We start from the raw sequence: 24,106 nt of genomic DNA, 5'->3' as shown, positions 1-24,106 counted from the left end.
TAGAGAAAACATTACAAATGCATAGCAAGTATATACACCTGTGTAAAAGATGTATTCGTGAAACGAAGTGGAAAGTTTGTAATTTGAATTCACGTTTTCGCATTTACTCAAGGAATGATGGAAGCCACAGAAATGTTTCTTACTGGGAAAAAAAAGTTTGCTTCTGCTTTTAGGAAGGAATTAATCCACCCACATATCACTTGATGACTGAGAAACCATTCAGTGTGAAACTAGCTCTTGACTGTGTGTGACTTATGAAAATTTTAAGTATATGGCACTCAGTCCCATTGTTTAAGTAAAACCCATGTTTCATTTGCAAGTCTAGATTAAAGGCATAAATTTTTAGTATAGTCACTAATGAAGGGGTAGGAATGCCAGGTAAAAAGTGTGAAAAGGCAGCTTGTTCTGGATAGCATTATGTTAATCCGAATCCTTTTTTCACTTGAGAAAGTAGCATTACCTCTGGAATTGTCTTCACTTGAATGTCCTGGCTTTCTGTGGAAATTGCGGATCTCTAATACTGTTAGTGACCATTCGCTGAAGATAGTTTCTTACATTACAGTGGGAATGTGCTCATCACCAAAAATGCATTTTTCAGCAGGATTCACCACATGACCATCCTGGTGAACAAATTTACACCTGCTCCATAACTTTTACAGACAAGACCATTCCACCACTCTCTGAAGTGGTGCTAATATTAATTCCAGACAGCCAGTGCAGTGATTAACTTCCACACTGAACAATATATTTACCAGATGATGATGTTTTGAGAACCTTTTGTCCTGTTTACGCATGTGCAGTGCAGTTTTTTTTGCCATTTGTATTAGGAAGTTAACATTAACAAGAGAATCTATAAACAAATCAAGGTGACTATTTTCACCATCATATTTAAAATAGTGTGTAAAATGGCAATAAGTCTGTTTTATAGACAGTAATATTTGTTAGATGGCATGCAATTTAACCCTGGTGAATGTCTGGCTACGTAATTAGCTAAAAAAATGCTATAATTGAATTTGGGCCTTTCTATATAATGAATCTGAAACTTGCGTTATTTTGAACCATTCTGTTTGTTTCATGATTGAAGCTGAATGTTCTTTTTGGCTGAAGTCCTAAAAGTATAGCAAGCATCTTAAATGGACATTTCATTTAAAATTAAATGGAAAAAGATATATTGCAAATTTAAAACTGTTATTGTGCTGAAACAGAAGTCAGGTTCAGCACATGAAGACTAGCCTGAATCATTAGGGACCAGTTTGCTTTTTACAATGTCAGAGGGCCCTTCCCTGTACTGGAATATTTTCTGTCTTCCAAAGTCTGCTGCTCATCAGGCTGCCATAACACTTGAAATGGAGACTTTATTTTCCATAAAAAGACAAAGCAAAAAGCTGCTACCTGTGGGACCCTGTGTTATAATGGTATTTTGTATTATATGTCTGGCCTATCATTCTTCTCACTACCCCATGACTCAAAAGGCTGAAATTTGTAAGAGTCCTCAGCCTAAAGTAAAAGTTGCACTTTGACGGAGGATGTGTTTCCCTTTTATAGTGGGTGCTGTAATGCCAAACTGCATTTATGTCTCTTTAGACAAAGGTCTAGCTGGATGTACTGCCTGCAATCTCACTGGGGTCAGGAGTGCCGTAGCTATGATTACCTTCTAGCCATTTGGCCACCCACTGCTACATTAATTTGTGCATGGAAATGATAGTTCTTAGAAAGTACATCTGGGTCACTTGTACTGATCGTGCTGTATGCCAGGAAAAGACTGCCTTCAGGAGAGAAAAGCAGAACTGATTTTCAAAAGGCATCAGGCTGTTATTGAATGTATTGTTCGCTTTGGTTCCATGTGACATCAGCAACAGCTGGAGGAATAAGAACAGCTCCAGATTATACTGCAACATTTGAACTAATGTCAGGATTATAGATGCTGAGCTGTTGAATGTGGAATAATTTAAATTATGAACTTTGATTGTTCAGCCATTTTAGTTTGAGGTTAAAGTTTGTGTGAAAAACTTGTGTTACAACATATTCTGTGATTCTATTAGATGATGTATTGCTGGAGGACAGAGCACGAGACAGCACAGGATAAGAACAGGGCTCCAGTAACACTGTTGGCACTGTTGCAGTACTAACAGCTGTCACATGCAACAGGACTAAATTGTTCAGTTCAGAAGCACAGTCAACTCTTAGTTCTCTTCCCTCTTAATTTCTCTCTTGAGGTGTTGACTCTTTAGGCACAGTTTTGTTACTGCCAGTAACAACAACAACAAGTGGCAAATTCTCCTTCAACTTTTGTCTTTTCTTACCAGTTTTCGCCATCTCCCCCTCCTTGCTTGAAATGGATGACTCTTTGAAATATAATTCCAGTGACACTTGATACTTGTCATATCCACACAATTGTTTTCCACACTATACTAAACGATTGCAGTTAAGGGCAGCAAATCTAAGTTGACTTTTTCTCCTTGGTTTGACCCTAGGCAGTACCATTAGCAGAAATCATTATTGGCTCATCTGGCTCAGATCGACATGGGCCAGATTGTTTAGACACTTTATATCAGGACAATTTGATCCATAAATTCAGTACCATTTTGGAAATGAGCAAGATGACAACACAACTTTCCCCAGGCCTTTTAGCACCATGTTTCCAAGTGTTCACTATAAGCTGCACCCTATTCTCTAGTAAATAGAATGGAGGTCTGATCTGGTTTGATGATTTATCCTGATGGACATGATTGTTCCTATATTTTTTCTTCAATCTTGCAGCGTGGGAGATGGGTTTTCTTTCTACTTCATTTCTCCCAAGAGCCAGACAACTGTGGGTATTAACCATGTGAGTAATTATTGAAGATGAGACGATGCTGTACTGCCGTATGACTTGGCCTGGTGGAGCAATAGGACCACCCAGCTATTTAAATCGTGAAAGTTTGCACTCCCTTAAAAGCTGCTTAATTCAAGCGTTATTAATACCCAGATCGGTGGTGAAGCATGTCCTTCTGGATTTTGTCTGGGCATTCATAATTCCAGGGGTCTACTCATTTCTGGTTTCCAGTTGTGTTGCCTTGTAGATTATGTAGAAATAGGCATTTCCATTTCTTTTGGTGTCTTTAAATTCAACAGACTGCTCTTTCAGTTATGAATTATCTCTGCCCATCCTTCCCTCTGTAACCAACTCCTGAAATGGTAATTTTTTATGAGTTCAGGTACTTAAGATTAAATTTATTCCACTGTGTGGCAGGGGTGCACATGAGTTTTTCCTGTTCTGAGGAGAAAATTAGTACTTGAACAACATTGCAGTTTTACTGCCTAGAGTTCTTGACACAAATAAAAGTTGCTGCGATTATAACATTTTACATTTGGAGCAAACCTGAATCTGACTCCCAGCTATATATTTAAGAAAATACAATGCAGTATTCTGCTTGAAGTGACTACATGAATTATGAGTGGAAATTAAGTTGAGCCTATTTGCAGAGTTTTTAGTATCAACAGCATTGCTATGGATGCCTGTTTTGCCAACTGATTTCTTGAAGTATTCCAACAAGAGACAAAGGACCTCAGTTCCTTTTCATTGCAGATTAGAGAATTTTCTACAATCTCAGCAGTTAGGTTAAGACTATTTGTTAAAAAGCAGTGCTTGTTGTCTTTTTTTCTGCTGTCAAAGTTGTCAAATCCTCTTGCTGATTTGCGGTCAACAGAATGTTGACTGGTATTAGTCTAATGATAATTGTTGGGTCTGTCACTTTTCCAAATGCAAGTGTATATCCCAAAATTTGGCATTTTCTCCATAAGAACTAATCAACAGTTCATCTGTAGAAATTATTTGGAGTGCGTATTTCTCCTTTTGTGGATATTCCATCTGAAGACGACTAGTTTGAAAGGGCAGCAGCATTGTGCTATCTAGCACAACACTGTTACAGAAGTCAACCTAAATATAATGTAGCCTGTTCTTTTGTAAAGCTGAAAACCTAATTGCTATAAATGGGTACGCCCTGAGGTTAGGTTAATTTGCAGTTGGACATCTTGAAATATGTCACCATTATGTAGGTAAATGTGCCAAAATGTTTACCCATAGCATAGTCTAGCAGAAAGTGAGAGTCAAATAACTGGATAACTTGGTGGGGGTGTTTAATTGAGGGATGCATGTTAGCCAAGCATTTGTAAGACTCCTTTTGCTCTTCAAGGCAGCCGAGATTACATGCTCAACTTTCTGGACTGTGACTTGACCTTTGTCATGGTCACATTTATTTTGATGCATCTAATTGATCTAGCTGATAATGAGTAGAACATGATTTACATGTGATGCAAATTAGTGCTGAAATCTCCTAAACTAAGGATGTGATTTATTTTAGGATAATGGAGGGAAACTCTGTCATTTCCAATTCTGACTCTTGATGAGGTCAGGTTGAGCTTTATTGCCTGTGTGTACTAATAGACTGCACATTTGCTCTCAATAGTCTCCAAAAACCACTTTTGACATGTCAAAAATGCTGATGAGGTTAATCTCTTTGGAAAATGTAGAAATGGGAAGAAGTGATAAAATGCATGTCAACAGTTGTAATTTCAGGGCAGAAGCTGTTTGTTCAGTAACTTCAATAAGCTTCAAAAAATCATTAAAATTCTGGAAATGGAAAGGACAAGAGCTACAAGAATGATGCATAGTGCCAGAGAATTGAATTATGAGAAGAGTCTAAGAAAAGTTTAGCTTTGTTGGCTTTGAAAATAAGTGATTGAGGTGGAGAGGGAGCTATCAGAGCCACATGTAATACACAACAATAAAGAAGGCATGGCACTGCATCTTCAATACACCATTAAAGTAGGTCAAGGTTCAAACTGTTGAAAGAGAAATGCAGGTTTTAAATTCTTCCAAAAGTAGTCAACATTTGAAATTGAATTTTTTGGGTAACGGAGGGAAATGTAATAGTTTCCACTTCTGAAACATATAATGAAAACATGTTGATCCTTTCTGACTGCATGAATGACAGGAGGTCAAATACCCTTTTTCGTCTGTATCTCTTTTGATTTTACATAGTGTGACATTTGAGCTGCATTCTTGTACAGAATATAGGTGGCTGTCACTTTCAAAGATGTTTTAACACATAATAAATGCCATGCATTGCTCAAGATTAAGAGATTGCTTAGTGTTACCTGCTGGTTTGCATTTTCTGTTTCTTGAACGCAAGAGATTTTACAAGTATATGTTTGGCCTATTCATAACACTTGCAAATCTGTGTCAAAGGGTTATTATTTCAAGCCCTGCTTTAACAATGTGGGCATGTAATCTCGGCCAAGACTGAGTGCTGAAGTGTTAGAGGTGTATTATGTTTTGTGTTAAAAGTCAAAGTGTTTATTTTTCAAAATGAGCCATTGAAAAGTAGTGTTGACAGTATGAACAGAAGCTGATATCTAATCCAACATGCAATAGTATCCTTATTACAAGGCAAAGCAGTTGTTCATTACATTTTTCTGCATTGCACCACAAGGGTGGCAAATGTAACCCATATTGTAAAACTGAGCTGAATATGTAATCATTTTAAGATAGAGTTTAACACAGAAGAATGGGAACTTCAGTTTGTGTATTGGATTGATGTGATTTGAAACAACTAGGTTGTAAGCAATTGATGATTATTTCATAAAGTGTTCTCCATTTTCCTCTCTTCCATTTGCAAATCTCTCTCCTGCTCCTCCACCCTACCAACTCCATTCAAATTGAAGCAAAATCCTGAAATGAATTTGTTGGAAAATAAAAGTTTCCAGCTCCGTTAGTACAATATGAACTATATATTTGCTTGCGAATATGAAATGTATTGATGTATGTGGGGCGACATTTGTGGATTCGTAAGTTGTATGCATGTTTTGTCCAATTTGTGAACCTCTAATGTTAAACAGACTGTAGCACGTTTTCATGTCTGTTGTTCTAAATTATTTTAAATGTTACTGAAACTGAGATGAGTGGAAGGATTATTTTGAGAATTTATCTTTGAAAAATGTAGGAATTTCTCTTTATGCAATCATAAAGTACAATGACTTCATAAAATATACATATGCATTTCAATTTAAGTATGTCTGCAGTTTCACAAAAATATATTGCACCACTTTGATTTCAATTTTGAAGAAAAGTATTTTTTGATTAAGGTTGAAAGTTTTTAATTATGACAATGCATTCTGATATGGTATTATTAGCAAAGAATTCCATCCATTGCCGTGTCTCCTGAAAATGTAGATTTTATTTAAATATAAAATTGAGAAATATTGTTTTCAGTGTCTTTTCTTCCACTTGCTGCCACTGGTTAAATTTAAACTTTGGAATGTTTCTTGTATTGATGCCTGTGCAGTCAAAAGATAGATCCAGCAAGGGTATAAAATTGGCAAAATAATGTAAACAATGGTGATGAATGGTTGAGTTTTAGGAAGGTGTACAATGGGGTTCCCCATAGGTCAGACGAGGATTACTGCATTTGATAGATGTGTCCTAGGTCAAAAACATGTTTCAAATTTTGAAGTGTAGTGAGCTGCGTGGAAGTTTAACTTCAAAAAGAGATAAGACTGGCTGTTGGAATGAACAGACATATGAAATTAAGCATAAGGTTTTTTAAAATTGAAGTTTTATAAATATAGGCATAGAATACACAAAAAAAATCTTAAGAATGAACCATGTTTTAACACTAACATGGACTGAATTACAGTATTTATTTATTTTGGGCAATGCTCTTTGGGAAAGATATGAAGGCTTTGGAGAGGGTCAAGGAAATATTTACCAGCATGGTTCCAAGGAGTTAATTTCACTTACAAAGATAGATTCGAAAAGATATGTCTTCTGTTTGAAGAAGAGAAGATTGAGAGACAGTTTGACTGAGATGCTCAAAATCCTGTTGTCTAGTCCATGGGTGGCGAGAACGTGTTCCAATGACTAAGAAGTTGAAACCCTTCTTTGAGATGAAGATGATCAGCAAAAAAGGCCATTAATAAAATGTAAGAATGTAATGCCTGAGAATATAATGAAATCAGATTCATTCGTAGCTTTCCAAAGAAAATTTGGTAAGCAACTGATGAGAAAATTTACAGGACTGAGAAAGTACAGGAGAATTGGGCTGCATGGTCTCCTGTATTGTACCTATTCTGTCTTTCAACTCTGTCCAAGATTTGTTGTACTACACAGTAACAAGTAGAAGTTGCACCTTCTGTCACCAGTTATTACAAAAAAAAGACACAAATTAAAAAAACTCAATTCCTTTTGCATGCATAATAATGAGTGCAATCAAGAGTAAATCTTAGTGTTGCAATAGTTGAACAAGTTCATTGCAAGCTTGTCTCATTGTGCAGAGAGAGAACCACATTGCAGATGTTTGTGGATGAGATCCTTGTGTAAGATTGTCTGTTCAGATGAACGTGAAGGCCTTCATAGAACTATGTCAAGAAGCACTATTTTTTTTCATTGTATTTTGAGCAACTATAATTCCATATTCTTTATCATTGCAGCAAAATGATTAACCATTCATTTCATCACTTTATGGTGACTTTTTAAAGTTAACAAATACACTGTGATCCTATCTCAAGTAAAGCATTTTGGGATGTCCTGAGACTATAGTCGGTTTTATATAAATATTGATTTTTATTTTAAGTGAGTGATGTCTGAATTCAGACAAGGTCAATTGTAACGGATACAATCTGAGGTACTCTTGGCAGATGCAGCAACAGCTTTAAGTTAAAAAGAATAAAAGAAAGAACTACTTTGAAGTGGGTGGAAACTGCTTAGCGATGATCCCCTCATGCTTGATTTTCTTTTCCTTGCAGATATGGCATCAGTCCTGAAAACATTATATTGTATGGGCAGAGTATTGGTACCGTTCCAACTGTTGACTTGGCTTCCCGGTATGAGTGTGCTGCTGTTATTCTGCATTCTCCGCTAACCTCAGGAATGCGGGTGGCATTCCCAGACACAAAGAAAACATACTGCTTTGATGCATTCCCCAAGTAAGTGCCCATTACTGTTGTTTAATTGGAGCTGATTCCTCATCAGTTCTTGCGTTGTCCCTTGATAGTGACGACTCGAGGCATCTCAATATTTTTAGTCAACTTGTATGGATGCATTATGACACTGAATAGACCAGGTGAGATTTGAACCCAGACCTTGTGACCCAAAAGTTGAGTTACTATCTTTGGCACAAGAACCTGACTCAAGGCATCTAACTTTGCCTAATCTTAGCATATGCGTGTGGGGTTATAAATAATAAATTATTGCATATGGCCAACAAAATGAAGTGTGCTGCAGGTATTGTGTGACTACTTCAGCATAATTACTGCACCGTAGCTATAGTACATTTTATCTGGTAGTGCATTATTGCATGTAATTCCTCTGAGTACATGTAGTGGAACAGGCCACTTAGCTCCACCAGACCATGCCACATTTATTCTCAATTCTCATTTTCCTCATCGAAGTGTACTGTTATAACCCTTTATTCCCTTCTCTCTTGTGTACTCTGCCTATCCATTTTGAAAGCCTTTAGGTCACTTTTCAACCTTCCTTCCCGGAGAGAAGAGACCCAGCCTTGCAATTGTTTTCTTGATATGTATATCCATCGATTTCTGGGTATTACCTTTGCAAGTCATCTTCACACATTCTCTAATGCCCCTGAATCCTTGTTCTAGAGTGGTGACCAGAACTGGGTATAGTACTCGGTGATTTTACCAAGGTTCAGTACAGGTATAGTGTAATCTTCATATGTGACAATTTTGAAATACAGTCAGTTCTGATATAACATGATAGTTCCATTTTTGTGTGATCTCTCTTTATAAGAAAATAGGGCAATGGCCTTGCCATTTAATTTAATGGGGTCAGAATCGCATTAAAAGCCAATACAGAGGAACCTCAATTATCCGAATGAGATGGGCGGGTACTATTTCATTCGGGTAATTGGTTATTCAGATAACAGATTTGACCTTAAACAAGGGAAGCCATACTGATCTAACGCAGTGCTCTACCAGAGAGTTTGTTTAAATCTATAATTTTGATAAGTCTGCTATTTAAACAAACTAATCTTTGCCTTCTGCAAATTGCAAGTTAAACCAAGAAGGACTAAGCCCTAACCATCATAAATATGAAATCCCAGCATTAAACAATGTCCCGAACAGCTTCTACAATCACAAGAGCATTTGTCAGTTTCCGTGAACTCAGTGTCACAGTAGAAAGACAGAAGTACTGCCTCGTGTATGCATTTACTTTCTCTGCCATTTTTACATTAACGGCCCGACTCAGAACTGACTATACTTGTTTGTTTGTATTGGCCTTGCTAACCTGGGGCAGTGTTTGCTGACTAGTGCATTCGTGTTCTGATGCTATTTGTTCATCCATCCTACTTGGTTTATCACTTTCCAAGTAATAAATTACCTCCCTATTCTTCCCCTCGAAATATACAGCTTAACATTTATTTGTTGAGCTTCATTTGACAATTATTTCCCCTTTCTGCGAGTTTATTAATGCCCTCCTCTAACTTGTTACAGTCCTCCTCAGCATTGATTGTTCTTACCAAGTTTGTTTTTAGAAATTTAGAATTTAGAAATTGTTTTTGATTTCAAAGTTCGAATTGTTCATGTAAACCGTGAACAGCTGTGGTCCCAGTACTGATCCTGGTGGAATACCACTTTCCACTACTCTGAATAACCCTTTACTTCCATCCCTCCCTTCCTGTCTTGAAATCCAGCAATTCAGTCTGCAACATGTTTCTTGATTTCACATTCAACTCACCTTATACATTAGTTTATTACTAATGCTCTTTTGAAAATCTAAATTTTTATATACTGAATTCCAATCTGTTTTCCTCCTTTTATTTCCTTTAAAAAAATTGAGTTGATCAGACAAGATATTCCATGCCAATTTAATCATTCCTATAATTTTCACCTCAACATATTCATGTATACCCACCTGTAGTTTTATTTTCATGCTGGTTAAACTCTGATGCCAGATTCAGACTTCATTCAGAAGCCACTTTCTCTGACGTTATGGCTGTAGTGTGATTATATTCTTGTATAAACCAGTGGAAATGATGGTGACAACCACAATTTTCAGTGTTAATTATTGATCACAATTGTGTGAGCTTCTCTGCCTGCAGGATTTAGCAACTTCCCATGCAAGCATCATAATGGTAAATCAAAGATCAAACCTCCCACACCAAAGATTGTTTCCAAAACTCTGTTTGCAAAATTTTACACTTAATGCTTTAATGAAGTACAGATGGTGCTAACGTGTGATAACTTTGATCATTTTGAGAACTAAAATGAGTACAAGGAAATTTTGATCAGATGGTGAAATTTTGAATGCAAAGCCAAAGTGTATTACATCTTTACAAACTAATGTAGTTTAGAGCAAACAGATTAGTCTATGGTAGTGTGAAGATTTAATTTGTTGATACTTGAAAATCAATAATTCAGAGCAGTAATGCTAATTTAAAACTATGTAAAAAGAGCGCAAAGTTTTGTGGTAGAAGGCATGTACGGTAACAATTATGATATAATATTGCAGATATATCCTTTTGTGAGACCTCAATTGCAGTTTTGGTGTGCATACTGTAGGAAAGATATTTAGAGAGCATACAGCAGTGGTTTGGTATGATGCTACCTGATATGAGGGAAGTTAGATAATGAAAGGATAATTTGTTTAAAATTGTCGTGATGAGGCAATACTAGATTTGATACAGATTGTTTTGAATGGTTGTGGGATCTAGAATGTGGGTAAAAGATTAGCAGAGGACAGGAGAAATATCTTTGCATACCTTGGGATGAATAGTATATTGAGGGGTAATCTAACTGAAGTGTTCCCACCAAATTGCTGTAGATTCTAATTCGCTGTTAATTTTAAAAAAAATAGATCCATGTATTTTTAATAAAATTAATAACTATCAAAATCTATTATATAGATCTAAATTCATGGAATTATTTTTTATCAAAATTCTCAGGTATAGTGAAGGAATTTGGAATTGTGTTGAAATTGGTCATGATCTGACTTATGGAGAACTGGCTTTTAGGGCTTACTCTTGTTGCTGTTTGAATCATGTGGTTGAAGGAAGTGGGAATAAAAGGATATGGGAACAAGACAGGCACGTAGGATTATGACTGCTCCCCACATGGATGATAAGTGTTGTCATGGACTGATTTGACCAAATCGTTTGTTTCCATGTGACCAATTTGTTTGTTTTGGATCAGTCATCGTCCAATAGTCCTTTGTCAAATCTTAAGGGAAAAGTGCCAGGATAGTCTAACATTCTGATGCATGTTTTTCTGTTTGCATTAGATTGCAAAGTATTAATAGATGAGGAAGGTCCAATTTAATTCATCTATCTAGAGGAATCCTGAAGTCATTGTTGCACCCAGTTGCTTGCTTAAGTAGTTCAAGAGCGTTTTAAGATAGCTAAACCTTGAGTATACTTTTCATTATTTTGAATCTGTCACGTTGTCCCATTCTCTCAAGTAACCAGTATATACCTATTATTCCATTTCCAAATTACAGAAGAGGAGGTGCTGGGGGTCTTAAAATGCATAACGGTGGATAAATCCCTGGGACCTGATCAAGTGCATCTTAGAACTTTGTGGGAACCTAGAGAAGAGATTGCTGGGCTCCTTGCTGAGATATTTGTATCATCAACAGCCATGAGGATTGGCTAATATGGTACCATTACTTAAAGGTGGTAAGGAAAAGCCAGGGAATATATCTCGTAGAGAAGGTGCAAAATGTGACCTACTCTTGTGAAATTAGGCAGCACGGGTGACTGAGGTGTCAGTGGGGGAGCACTTTGGGGCCAGCAACCATAATTCTATTAAATTTAAAATAGTGACGGTAAAAGATAGACCAGATTGAAAAGTTGAAGTTCTAAATTGGAGAAAGGCTAATTTTGATGGGATTAGGCAAGAACTTTCAAAAGCTGATTGGGGGCAGATGTTCGCAGGTGAAGAGTCAGCTGGAAATTGGGAAGCCTTCAGAAATGAGATAACGAGAATCCAGAGAAAGTATATTTCTATCAGGGTGGAAGGAAGGCTGGTAGGTATAGGGAATGCTGAATGACTAAAGAAATTGAGGGTTTGCTTAAAAAAAAAGACAGGATAGATCAGGTGAATCCTTAGAGTATAAAGGCAGTAGGAGTATACTGAGAGAAATCAGGAGGGCAAAAAGGGGACATAGCTTTGGCAAATTGAATTAAGGAGAATCCAAAAGGTTTTCACAAATAGATCAAGGGTAACTAGAGAGAGAATAGGACCCCTCCAAGATCAGCAAGGTGGCCTTTGTATGAAACCGCAGGAGATGGGGGGAGATATTAAACAAGTATTTTGCGTCAGTGTTTACTGTGGAAAAGGACACGGAAGATATAGAATTTAGGGAAAGAGATGGTGACATGTTGAAAAATGTCCATATTACGGAGGAGGAAGTGTTGAATGTCTTGAAATGCATAAAAAGGGATAAATCCCCAGGACATGATCAGGTGTACCTTAGAGCTCTGTGTAGGAAGCAAGCTGGACATCTTGCTGAGATATTTGTATCATCGATAGTTACAGGTGAGGTGACGAAAGACTGGAGGTTGGCTAACGTGCCACTGTTTAAGACAGGTGGTAAGGACAAGCCAGGCACTATAGACCAGTGAGCCGGATGTCAGTGGTGGGCAAGTTGTTGGAGGGAATCCTGAGGAACAGGATGTACATGTATTTGGAAAGGCAAGGACTGATTAGGGATAGTCAACATAGCTTTATGCATGGGAAATCATGTCTCACAAACTGGATTGAGTTTTTTGAAGAAGTAACAAAGAAGATTGAGGGCAGAGCAGTAGATGTGATCTATATGGACTTCAGTAAGCCGCATGGGAGACTGGTTGAGATCTAACCTTGCTAGCGAATACAGGGAGAACTAGCCATTTGGATACAGAACTGGCTCAAAGATAGAAGACAGAGGGTGATGGTGGAGGGTTATTTTTCAGATTGCAGGCCTGTGACCAGTGAAGTGCTACAAGGATTGGTGCTCGGTCCATAATGATTTGTATGTGAGCTTAAGAGGTATAGTTAAGTTTGCAGATGACACTGAAATTGGAGGTGTAGTGGACAGTGAAGAAGGTTGCCTCTGATTCCAATGGGATCTTGATCAGATGGGCCAATGAGCTGAGAAGTGGCAGATGGAGTTTAATTTAGATACATATGAGATGCTGCATTTTGAAAAAGCAAATCCTAACAGGACGTATACACTTAATGGTAATGTCCTGGGCAGTGTTGCTGAACAAAGCGACCTTGGAGTGCAGGTTCATAGCCCCTTGAAAATGGAGTTGAAGGTAGATAGGATAGTGAAGAAGACGTTTGGTATGCTTTCCTTTATTGGTCAGAGTATTGAGTACAGGAGTTGGGAGGTCATGTTGCAGATGTACAGGACATTGGTTAGGCCACTGTTGGAATATTGCGTGCATTTCTGGTCTCCTTTCTGTTGGAAGGATGTTGTGAAACTTGAAAAGGTTCAGAAAAGATTTAGAAGGATGTTGCCAGGGTTGGAGGGTTTGAGCTATAGGGAGAGGTTGAATCGGCTAGGGCTGTTTTTCCTGGAGCATCAGAGGCTGAGAGGTAACCTTATGGAGGCTTAAAATCATGAGGGGCCCAGATTGGATAAATAGACAAGGTCTTTTCCCTGGATTGGTGGAGTCCAGAACAAGAGGGCATAGGTTTAGGGCAAGAGAGGAAATATATAAAAGAGACCTAAGGAGCAACTTTTTCACGCAGAGGGTGGTATGTGTATGGAATGAACTGCCAGAGGAAGCGGTGGAGGCTAGTAGAATTGCAACACTTAAAAGACATCTGGATGAGTATGTGAATAGGAAGCATTTGAAGGGATATGGGCTGGGTGCTGGCAGGTGGGACTCAATTGGGTTGGGATATCTGGTCGGCATGGACAAGTTGGACTGAAGAGTCAGTTTCCATGCTGTACATCTCTATGACACTTCGAAGTGATGAAAAAGAGTGATATAGGCAGAGCAGTATGTTAATATGGACTTCAGCAAGGCATTTGATAAGGTTCCACATGGTAATCCAGTTACCGTGGTTAGATCACATGGAATCCAGGGAAAGATACCCAATTGGATACAAAATTGGCTTGCAGGTAGAATGCAGCGGTGATTGTAGGGTTGTGTTTTTGAATTGGAGGCCTGTGATCATCAGTGTGTCTCAAGGATTGATGCTGGGTCCACTACTTTTCATCATTTATTTAAATCATGTGGATGTAAATATATGAGGTATGTTTAGTAAGTTTGCAGAAGACACCAAAATTGGCGGTGCAGCGGGCAGTGAAGAAAGCTGTTTGAGTACAATGGGACCTTGATCATTGGGCCAAGGAGTGGCTGATGGAGTTTAATTTAGATAAATGTTGCATGTTACATTTTGGTAGGACACATCAGGGCAGGGCTTATACAGTTAATGGTAGGACCTTGAGTGTTACTGAACAAAGAGACCTTGTGCTGCCAGTGCATAGTTCCTTGAAAGTAGAGTCACAGATAGACATTGTAGTGAAGAAGACAATTGATGTGCTCCTTGTTGGAATTTGAAGGCATGAGCAATAGGGAGAGGCTGAATATGATTTTTTTTTTCCCCTGGAGTGTTAGGAGCTGAGGGGTAACTTTGTAGAGGTTTATAGAAGCATGAAGGGGCATGAGTAGGGTGAGTAGCCAGTCCAAAACTAGAAGGTATAGGTTTAAGGTGAGAGGGGAAAAATTTAAGTGACCTGAGGGGTAACATTTTCACAGAGGATGGTGTGTGTATTGATCGAGCTGCCAGAGGAAGTGGTGGTGATGGGTATAGTTACATTTAAAAGGCATCTGGATGGGTACATGAATAGGAAGGGTTAAGAGGAATACGTTCACCGCACAACCCAGATGGCCTCCTTCTTCAAGGACCGCAGATTCCCCCCAGACGTGATCGACGATGCCCTCCACCGCATCTCCTCCACTTCCCGCTCCTCCGCCCTTGAGCCCCGCTCCTCCAACCGCCACCAAGACAGAACCCCACTGGTTCTCACCTACCACCCCACCAACCTGCGCATACAACGTATTATCCGCCGCCATTTCCGCCACCTCCAAACGGACCCCACCACCAAGGATATATTTCCCTCCCCTCCCCTATCAGCGTTCCGCAAGGACCACTCCCTTCGTGACTCCCTTGTCAGATCCACACCCCCCACCAACCCAACCTCCACCCCCGGCACCTTCCCCTGCAACCGCAGGAAATGTAAAACTTGCGCCCACACCTCCACACTCACTTCCCTCCAAGGCCCCAAGGGATCCTTCCATATCTGCCACAAGTTCACCTGTACCTCCACACACATCATCTATTGCATCCGCTGCACCCGATGTGGCCTCCTCTATATTGGTGAGACAGGCCGCTTACTTGCGGAACGCTTCAGAGAACACCTCTGGGCCGCCCGAACCAACCAACCCAATCACCCCGTGGCTCAACACTTTAACTCCCCCTCCCACTCCACCGAGGACATGCAGGTCCTTGGACTCCTCCACCGGCAGAACACAACTACACGACGGCTGGAGGAGGAGCGCCTCATCTTCCGCCTGGGAACCCTCCAACCACAAGGTATGAATTCAGATTTCTCCAGCTTCCTCATTTCCCCTCCCCCCACCTTGTCTCAGTCGGTTCCCTCAACTCAGCACCGCCCTCCTAACCTGCAATCCTCTTCCTGACCTCTCCGCCCCCACCCCACTCCGGCCTATCACCCTCACCTTGACCTCCTTCCACCTATCCCACCTCCATCGCCCCTCCCCCTAGTCCCTCCTCCCTACCTTTTATCTCAGCCTGCTTGGCTCTCTCTCTCTTATTCCTGATGAAGGGCTTATGCTCGAAACGTCGAATTCTCTATTCCTGAGATGCTGCCTGGCCTGCTGTGCTTTGACCAGCAACACATTTGCAGCTGTGATCTCCAGCATCTGCAGACCTCATTTTTTACTTAAGAGGAATACGTGCCAAACGCTGGCAAATAGGGTGAGATCAGTTTGATATCTGGTCAGCACAGGCTTGTTGGACCAAAGTCTGTTTCTGTGCTGTATAACTCCATCCCCTTCCTTACTCTGTGCATCTCTAAAATACCATTTCAGAGGTATCTCCTTTCCCATTCTTTGCTGCATAGTTTGGGTCATTGTAATTGGGAAATAACATCATGTTTGGAATTTATAGTAAGAAAGAAGTGGTTTGTGAACTGTTTCCATTAAACCTTCTACTACCTCAATCCAGCTGCTGCATTGTGTACACATCTCCCATGTTTGTTCCAGAATGTAGAACAGCACAGCTTACTGATGATGCATATCTCTCTTTATCTCATTTCACATGTGCAGATGTCCATATGTAGTGGTGCATAGACTTATCTTCCCAAGTTGCCAAATAGTTGTTTCCCCACTCTTCATAGTTTGACCTGGAGCTACTACCAAGTGGCAGTTATTGTTTCACTTGAAATAGTTTTTTTTCAGCTTTGACCGGGATGGTACAGAGGAAGGAGTTGAAGAGTGCAGTGCTGGGAAAGCACAGTTGGTCAGGCAGCATCCGAGGAGCAGGAAAATCTGTATTGGGCATAAGCCCTTCATCAGAAAGCCTTTTGTATATCTGTAACTGTGGGTTAGTGATATAGCAGCAGTTAAAAGATCCATTTTATATTTAAAAGGTAAGATTCCACTGCCACTGTAACTGAGATTAGGCATTATTATTTCTTGGAAGAGTGAGTGACAGTGACAGAATCTGGCACTTTTCATTATGAAAGTTGTTTTTAGTGGCTTCTTGTCTGGGATAAGCAAACATAACCTTTTTCATAAACACACAACTTAGTAAAATTGTTAATCACAGCATCTTTGTAACCATTGATTTAAGAGAGAGCAGCCAGTATCGCATCCTGTATACATGGCGACCCTCGATTCCACAGTTTCAGTCACTCGCAGTTTACTGCGTCCGAACATATTATAGGGAACCTTCTGGGACCAAGGGGCTGCTGGGAAGGGCAATTTCCCCATTGAGATGAATGGGTTTGCTGCTATCTGCAGTTTTGGGCTTTCACAGTAGATCGTGGAATGTATCCCCCGTGGGTATGGGGTGCTGCTGTACTGATAATCCGAACTTGTGTGTTATTTGCATAGTTTCCATAAGGAACTAAAGCATTCCAATAAACATTCTCGATTCCTGTTGCATACATCCCAGTGCTGAGTTTAGGCACACCATTGAGTACTGGGAAGATGTCTTATATTTTAGAATTGCATGGCATGGAAGGAAATCATCTGATATTGTGTCTCTGTGCTGGCTGTTTGAAAGAGCTCTCCAATTAGCCTGACATCCCTAAAAATCACTTGGTGAAAAATAAATTTCCTTTTATCAATATTTTGCGATGTCTGCGCAAGCTGTGTAGACGTATTGGGTGACGCATTTGTCTAAACCTACAACCAGGAACTGCAGAACTAACTAGTTCTAGTCTATTTCTTGCAGAAGCAAACATCAGCATGTGATATTGCCGTGCATAGCACACATGGTATGCTGTCTAGAACATATGAAGAAGTTTCTTGTTCTGCAAGATGACTGTTTGTCTCCGATGATGCAAAAAGAAACATACTGCAGTGGTTTACTCAAAGCAGTCACCTGATACAAGGGGTTTTAAAGCATTGTGCCTTTGTCTGCCAGGAATTGGTCTTCAGAGTTATGTCCATCTGATCAGATTTGAGCACTCCCTGGTTTTATGTAGACAGCAAATGAAAATTTAATTGTGGTTAAATGTACCTGAGGTACTTAACAGTTTTCAGAGATTAGATAACTATTTTATATGAATGAAGATTTATCTTTATTGTTGACTAACTGGCATCTTATTTCTATTCCTGAAGAAGGGCTTATGCCCGAAACGTCGATTCTCCTGTTCCTTGGATGCTGCCTGACCTGCTGCGCTTTTCCAGCAACACATTTTCAGATCTTATTTCTATTGTATGCTAATAAAAACATTTTCTACAATGACGGCAATATTACCCTTTCTTTGCAGATGTTCAGATGGGGACCCAAGATTTAATATTTGCTTGAGATACGCCATAATAAATGAATGGCTTTCTTAAAATAATTCAGCAGTACTGCTCAAAAGCATGCATATAAAGCTAGGTAATAACATCAATAATTTGGTCATTCTGGCACTTCAATTCACCCTTTGAACTGGTCAGATGTGATCCTTGAAATTAATGTTCATGATGGTAGTGTGCAAGAGTTTAACATCTTCAATGGCATTTTTTATTTGCTATTTTAAGTATTGACCCATTTGAAATTAATAGACAATTCCTTCGTTTAAAATCACCAGCAATAATTTTTAGGGGCTCGTGTTGTTCTGCTATCTCCACCATTTACTTTGCCCAACTCCCTGAATACTTGCTGCTTTTATCTTGATCGACCCCCTGGCCATGCTGTCTCCTGCTGTTGTCCCATGTTGACACGTAATCTGAACCCCAAAATTAAATCAGAGGCCAAAAGAAATTCACAGATGATCAAGTTTAAATTGCAGCACCAGTTTGCCTTGACTGACCCATTCTATTGACTTTTAGCATTCTAATGTGGCAAATCAGGACAGCAGGTTGGGAGAGTTACAAAGGAACAAGTGACCGGGTGATAATGAAATCCCAAGAGCAGTCCTCACGCCAGTTCATCAGAAGCCCATAGCCCAGGACAGGGCTTCTCTCTGCGCGCTCTCGCAGTCCAGCAGAAATTTATTATCCCCGAAAATTTAAGGGATGAATGTTCCCAATATAGCTGGCTGAATAATCCAACTGACTAGTTGTATAGATAGTGGCTACAGGAGCAGATCAGAAGCTAAGAGCACTGTAGTAAGTAAATCACCCCTTGACTCCCCAAAGCTTGTCCCCTTTTCAGCAAGGCACAATTGACAAGTCAGATGGCATACTCCCCACTTGCCTGGATGAGTGCAGCTGCAACACACAAAGCTTGACACCATCCAGTACAAAGCAACCCACTTGATTGGTATGATATTCACCCTCTCCTGCAGCAAAGTATACCAAAAGATGCACAGTCGCAATTCATCAAGGATCCTTGGCACCTTCCAGAATTTTGACTGACTTGCTGGAAGGACAAGGGCAGCAGGTATATAAGCACGCTATCACCTAAAAATTCCCTTCAAAGCTACTCACCCTCCTGACTTGGAAATATAAAGCTCTTCCTTCTGTGTCGTTGGGTCAAAATCCTGGCATTCCATCCCTAATGGATTTGTCAGACTACCTACAATAAGTGGACAGCAGCAGTTCAAAATACAACTTACCGCCACTACCTACAGGGTAGCTAGGTACAGGCAATAAGTGCTGGCCCAGACAGTGACGCCTTCATATCACAAGTGAATTAAAACAAAGAATGCATGTATATAAGAAAACAGTGTCCCTAAATTACTGAACTAGCTTTTCTACTCCATTCTGTTTTACAAAAAGTTGGAGTAGAATAGGCATTTTCTTTGTATTACTACTGACCCTTTAAATACCTAATGGTGCAAATTAAATTCTTTAAAATTGTTTTACTGACATTAAACTCAGGGACAGGGCTGGATGTGTGCTGTGAAACATGCATTGCTGCATTTCTGCCCCTCCCAGTTTTCTGCAGGACAGTTCCAACCATATCAGATACATCTATGTGGATGGAAGTAAAGGCAAAATATTAGTTTTTCTCCATTTCCTACATTCTGTGCTAAATTATTCAGGCAGTAGAGAAAAGTAAGGTCTGCAACTAAAAGTAAAATGCTGCTGAAGTTTATTTTCTTTCTCCTACCCACGTAATTCTGACTGAGGCCTGAGTAAAAGTTCTCTAATGTGCTGGTGATCCAAGGGCTCTAACTATGACTGGAGGCAGGAGGATATCAATGGGACCTTTGGTAATGTCTGCTCATGCAAATTGACTGACATAGTACAAGGTAGAATGAGTAGCCCTCTGAACTATCATACAAAGAGCATTCATCTAGGTGAGGAAGCAAATGTGGACTGAACTAATGGAATCCAGGAGTCACCTAAAATAAAAGAGAAATTTGAAAGAAAAATAAATTGACTCCTTTGTAAGTGATCTTAAATAAAGTTCACCTTCTGAATTAATACATTGTTATTTACGTTGCATGAACTGAGATGTATTTTACTTTGACGCTGTGACTTCGTTTTCTTTTATCTTACAGCATTGATAAAATCTCCAAAATCACATCTCCTGTGTTGATCATCCATGGCACTGAGGATGAAGTGATCGATTTCTCCCATGGGTTGGCATTGTATGAACGCTGCATGAAGGCAGTGGAGCCACTGTGGGTGGAGGGGGCTGGTCACAATGACATTGAACTGTACAGCCAGTATCTGGAGCGGCTCCGAAAGTTTATCTCATACGAACTGGTAAATGTGCAACGGAATTGAATGGAACCAAGAACAAACATTTTGGAAAGTCTATTTTTTCAGGAGAACTTTGGATAGCATCGGAAATGCAAACACAACCATGATTTTCTTTTAAATTCACGTTGGGTGCTAGTGCAGGTAAAATATAGAAGACAAATGTGATGCAGCAGTTAGCCTGGAGAGTATTGCTAATTACTTACAACCATAGTAAATTGTTAATTTTCTATTTGTATAAAAATTTGTGGGGATAAAACCAGAATAAAGTCGAACTTGTCCCTTTAGGAGATGGGTCTTCTGGTGTGATGCCCTTGGTGGTCTTGGCTAAAAGAAAAGCAGTATAATGGTAATTTTTAATCTATTTCATTTCAAATTATGCTAAATCATTCTTGAGTATAAATTTAAAGATGATCTCATTAAAAAAGGAACAAAAAAACCTCCCAAAAAGACCAATGTAATTGCAACACAAGGCTCCGCTCTTTAAGAGACAAGACTCCATACTGTTTTCTCATCCCTTTTAATACTGAGAATATTGATGTGTCATATTAATATCAGCTTGTGATGTATCATAGCTCTTCCCATAGTCCTATGAGCTGCCACCCACGGCATCGTTTAAATGTACATCAAAGAGGCGGGAGGATTTGGAGACATTGTACCCTGTTGGCAAGTTACGGGTGTTAAATTGTTTGAGCTGTGACTTATTGATAGAGCAAAACGTGGTTCAGTCGAACACTATAGAGTTGAATCTTTCTTGGAAAAGAATGCCTGAGACAATAATCAATGAGAACACGATTGAAAAAGTATCAACATGGGAAAGATGTTTTATGTAAAGAAAAAAAAATGCTGAAATTTGTTTTATAAACGTGGTTCAGGTTAAGGCTGTGAATGTAATGTGAGTTGAGTAGCCAGCTCCATGTACCAAAATCTTAAATTTGGTGTTTGCGCGTTACTTCTGCCATTCCTGCAGCCTTTAGGACAGGACTTTTCAGTGTCCATTGGGCTATATTTACAAGTGTTTGGAGTATCAGAATCTGACCAATTTACAATGAGCCTTCTGCAGCACAGATCTGGTGCTTTGAGATCGTTAAGGGCACTGAATTATTCCTGTTGTATCACAGCAAACTGGTAGATCCATGGAAGTTTGTGTAGCTGCTTGTGGCCTGTATTTTGTACTGTAAGCTGTCCAAAGTAATCAAGGTTAAATGGATTCTGAGATTCATCTCTAAAGAAACTTCCTTTGATGGTTCAGTGTGGATAAGTATACTGCACAGTGTGAAACTGAGCCATATAGACTAGGAGGACCCTAGATCTGAGTTTGTGCTGAGTTAGTTGATCTCAGCTAAAATGTGGTAGAGGAGCTAGAAATCTTTGTTCCTAGAAAAAGTAAGACAAAATAAAATCAGCGAGGGCTTCCACTCCTGATTGCTATACAGTGATTGCTGCTACTTATTGTGGTCATGTTGGTGTTGGGTGAAAACCGGATCAGACTTGACTGTGAGTTCCAAAAAAACAAGGTTATCACTTGCATTCTAAGCTCACAAGTGATGAGTATTCTGTTAGATGACGTGAGGGCAGCTAGCGCATGTGGAACTGATCCAGCATGAGGTACATGCTTTCAGGAGAAGAAAGCAGAAAACTGGAGAGGCAAAAACAAAAATCCATCTCACTTACTGACACCCAACAAGATTGATGTCAATACATTATTCTTCAGGGTCACCAGAATGGTAAACATGGTCATAATCTAGTCAACGTAGTGATAATCTGCAAGGGTGTGCAGTAAGTCACAATTTCAATTCCACACTACCACTTTTCCCAGTGTGCTAAATGAGCTTTTTATTTTTGTGATCAACAAACACTAGAACTTGGAGGAACAGAATAAAGCTGATATTCCACTAATTCTCTAAGTATCAGCAATTAGGATTGAATGCTCATAAATATCTGACACTTAAGAAATTTAGGAAAGAGGTTGAATACCCCAAAATAATACTGAGCCCAGTATCTATACAATCCAGGAAATGAGCTAGATTTGATCCCCACTCCGTGTAGTTGTGGCTTTTATCATGCCAATGGTATAGCAGAAGGACAAAATCAGTTGTCTTGCCATTAGCCCAATAACTTGCTTAAATGTATGGATATTGAGTGAGGGCAGGATCAGACTAGGTTGTGATGCTCCTCACTGTTGAATAGCCTGATAATGTTCCCACTTTTGGTTCACAAATGAAGAATAACCATTGATTGAAATAACCAATTGGTGCCGATGATATAGAATGCATGTTTGGCACCAGGAAAGGAGGGAACAATTGGATAATTGGGTGGGCAATTTTGTTGAATTTAATAAGTGTATACTGTCTAGAATTTGTGATATTAGTAAACAAGCACATAATGCATAAGGGGTATTCCCTAGTCTGTTTAACTAATTAGTTTGTTTTAAACAAGTTAACATCTATGTTAAAATAGCAGGCAGAGAATCATTGTAAACACATTACGTTTTTGCATACTAATATCACAAACTACTTTCTATGCTAAACTAAGGGTCATTAATTAATTTCTTGATTCTGGGCTGTAATGCTCTTTGTACCCTGTGGGTGTTCATATTTTCAAAGGCTCCATAATATGTGCATGATGAATATGAATGTGGATGTGCCCAGTATCAAATGATAGAAATCATTTAAATAGAACATTGGTTCTAAAGTAAAGATGCAATTTTTAATTTTTTTATTGCACATCTCTAAATCTTTACATTAAGTTGGTAGTTAAGAGGTGATGGAGAAGAGAAGGGCTAAGGATCCTAATGCCTCCCTCCGTGTTGAGAACTGGGGATGTGTGTCAAAATTGGGACAGTCACAGATTGAGACGATGCAGCTTTGCTGTATGCATTCCCAGAATGTTCCCAGGAGTGGTGCAATTTTGACGTTTCACCCCTAAATAACACACTTTTAATGGTGAATGGATAACAGATGTGTAAAGGTAAAATGGTGTAATCATCAAGAGTGGTAAAATGGGAGCCAAACAGAAAAGATTGAATGTACTGTAAATGTTAGCCAGCTGTGTTAAAGTACTTTTGGTCACTACATGTCCTTATCCCTTTAAGGCTGCTGTAAGCAGCCTTGCCACTGGATTGTTCTCTATTTTGAAACAATTATTGTTTGCAACAATGACAAAAAAAACTTTATTGCAACATTATATTAAACGTATTTAACTGAAAATTTAAAACATTTTGACAAAGTTTTTATATTGTTTTATTATGGGGTCACTGATATTGTGAAGTGCACTTAGCACAAACAAAAAACTTGTTTGGATGAAATGGCTTTAATTTGTGAGTCAAATACCTTATTATCAAGTTAAGCTTATTCTTTATGAAGGACCATTCTTCAGCCAATGATATATTGGATGGCATAAGGGATTGGGGTTATTCAGGCATTTCTCGAAGAGCCATTCTACTCCTATCTTTGGCCAGTGGCAATGTATTCTTGCCAGGTGCATCTACATACCTAATTGCTGTACTCATTATCTTGAAAAATACTCTGAACAGTGGTGTCCACATGTCTTGAGCTATTGGGCAAATCACTAAAGGGTGTAATACCTTCTAACATCAAGGTAACTGTCACAGTGTAAGATTTTTTGTGTGTAGTCCTTTCACCACAGCTGTCAATTTGCACCGACAGCAAATTCCCTGAGGGGTGCTGAAGGAAGCCCAGCTACATATGAATGTATGTTAA

At 39.3% G+C, this 24,106-nt stretch overlaps 1 protein-coding gene across 1 annotated transcript in view; it reads left to right on the top strand.

The window, feature by feature from the left end:
* Window positions 1–23,600, top strand: part of LOC132828912 (alpha/beta hydrolase domain-containing protein 17B-like) — a 74,519-nt gene extending 50,919 nt beyond the window's left edge. Inside the window, exons 3-4 of the mRNA XM_060846108.1 lie at window positions 7,786–7,965; window positions 20,183–23,600. Coding sequence (XP_060702091.1) covers window positions 7,786–7,965; window positions 20,183–20,411 — 409 coding nt within the window. The 3' untranslated portion in view covers window positions 20,412–23,600. The remainder of the gene's footprint in view (window positions 1–7,785; window positions 7,966–20,182) is intronic.
* The last annotated feature ends 506 nt before the right edge of the window (window positions 23,601–24,106 follow it).

The sequence above is a fragment of the Hemiscyllium ocellatum genome, chromosome 28, assembly GCF_020745735.1.
Source record: "Hemiscyllium ocellatum isolate sHemOce1 chromosome 28, sHemOce1.pat.X.cur, whole genome shotgun sequence".
Classification (NCBI taxonomy): domain Eukaryota; kingdom Metazoa; phylum Chordata; class Chondrichthyes; order Orectolobiformes; family Hemiscylliidae; genus Hemiscyllium; species Hemiscyllium ocellatum.
The sequence above is the reverse complement of the archived record's forward strand: the minus strand, read 5'-3'. Positions and strand labels throughout refer to the sequence as shown.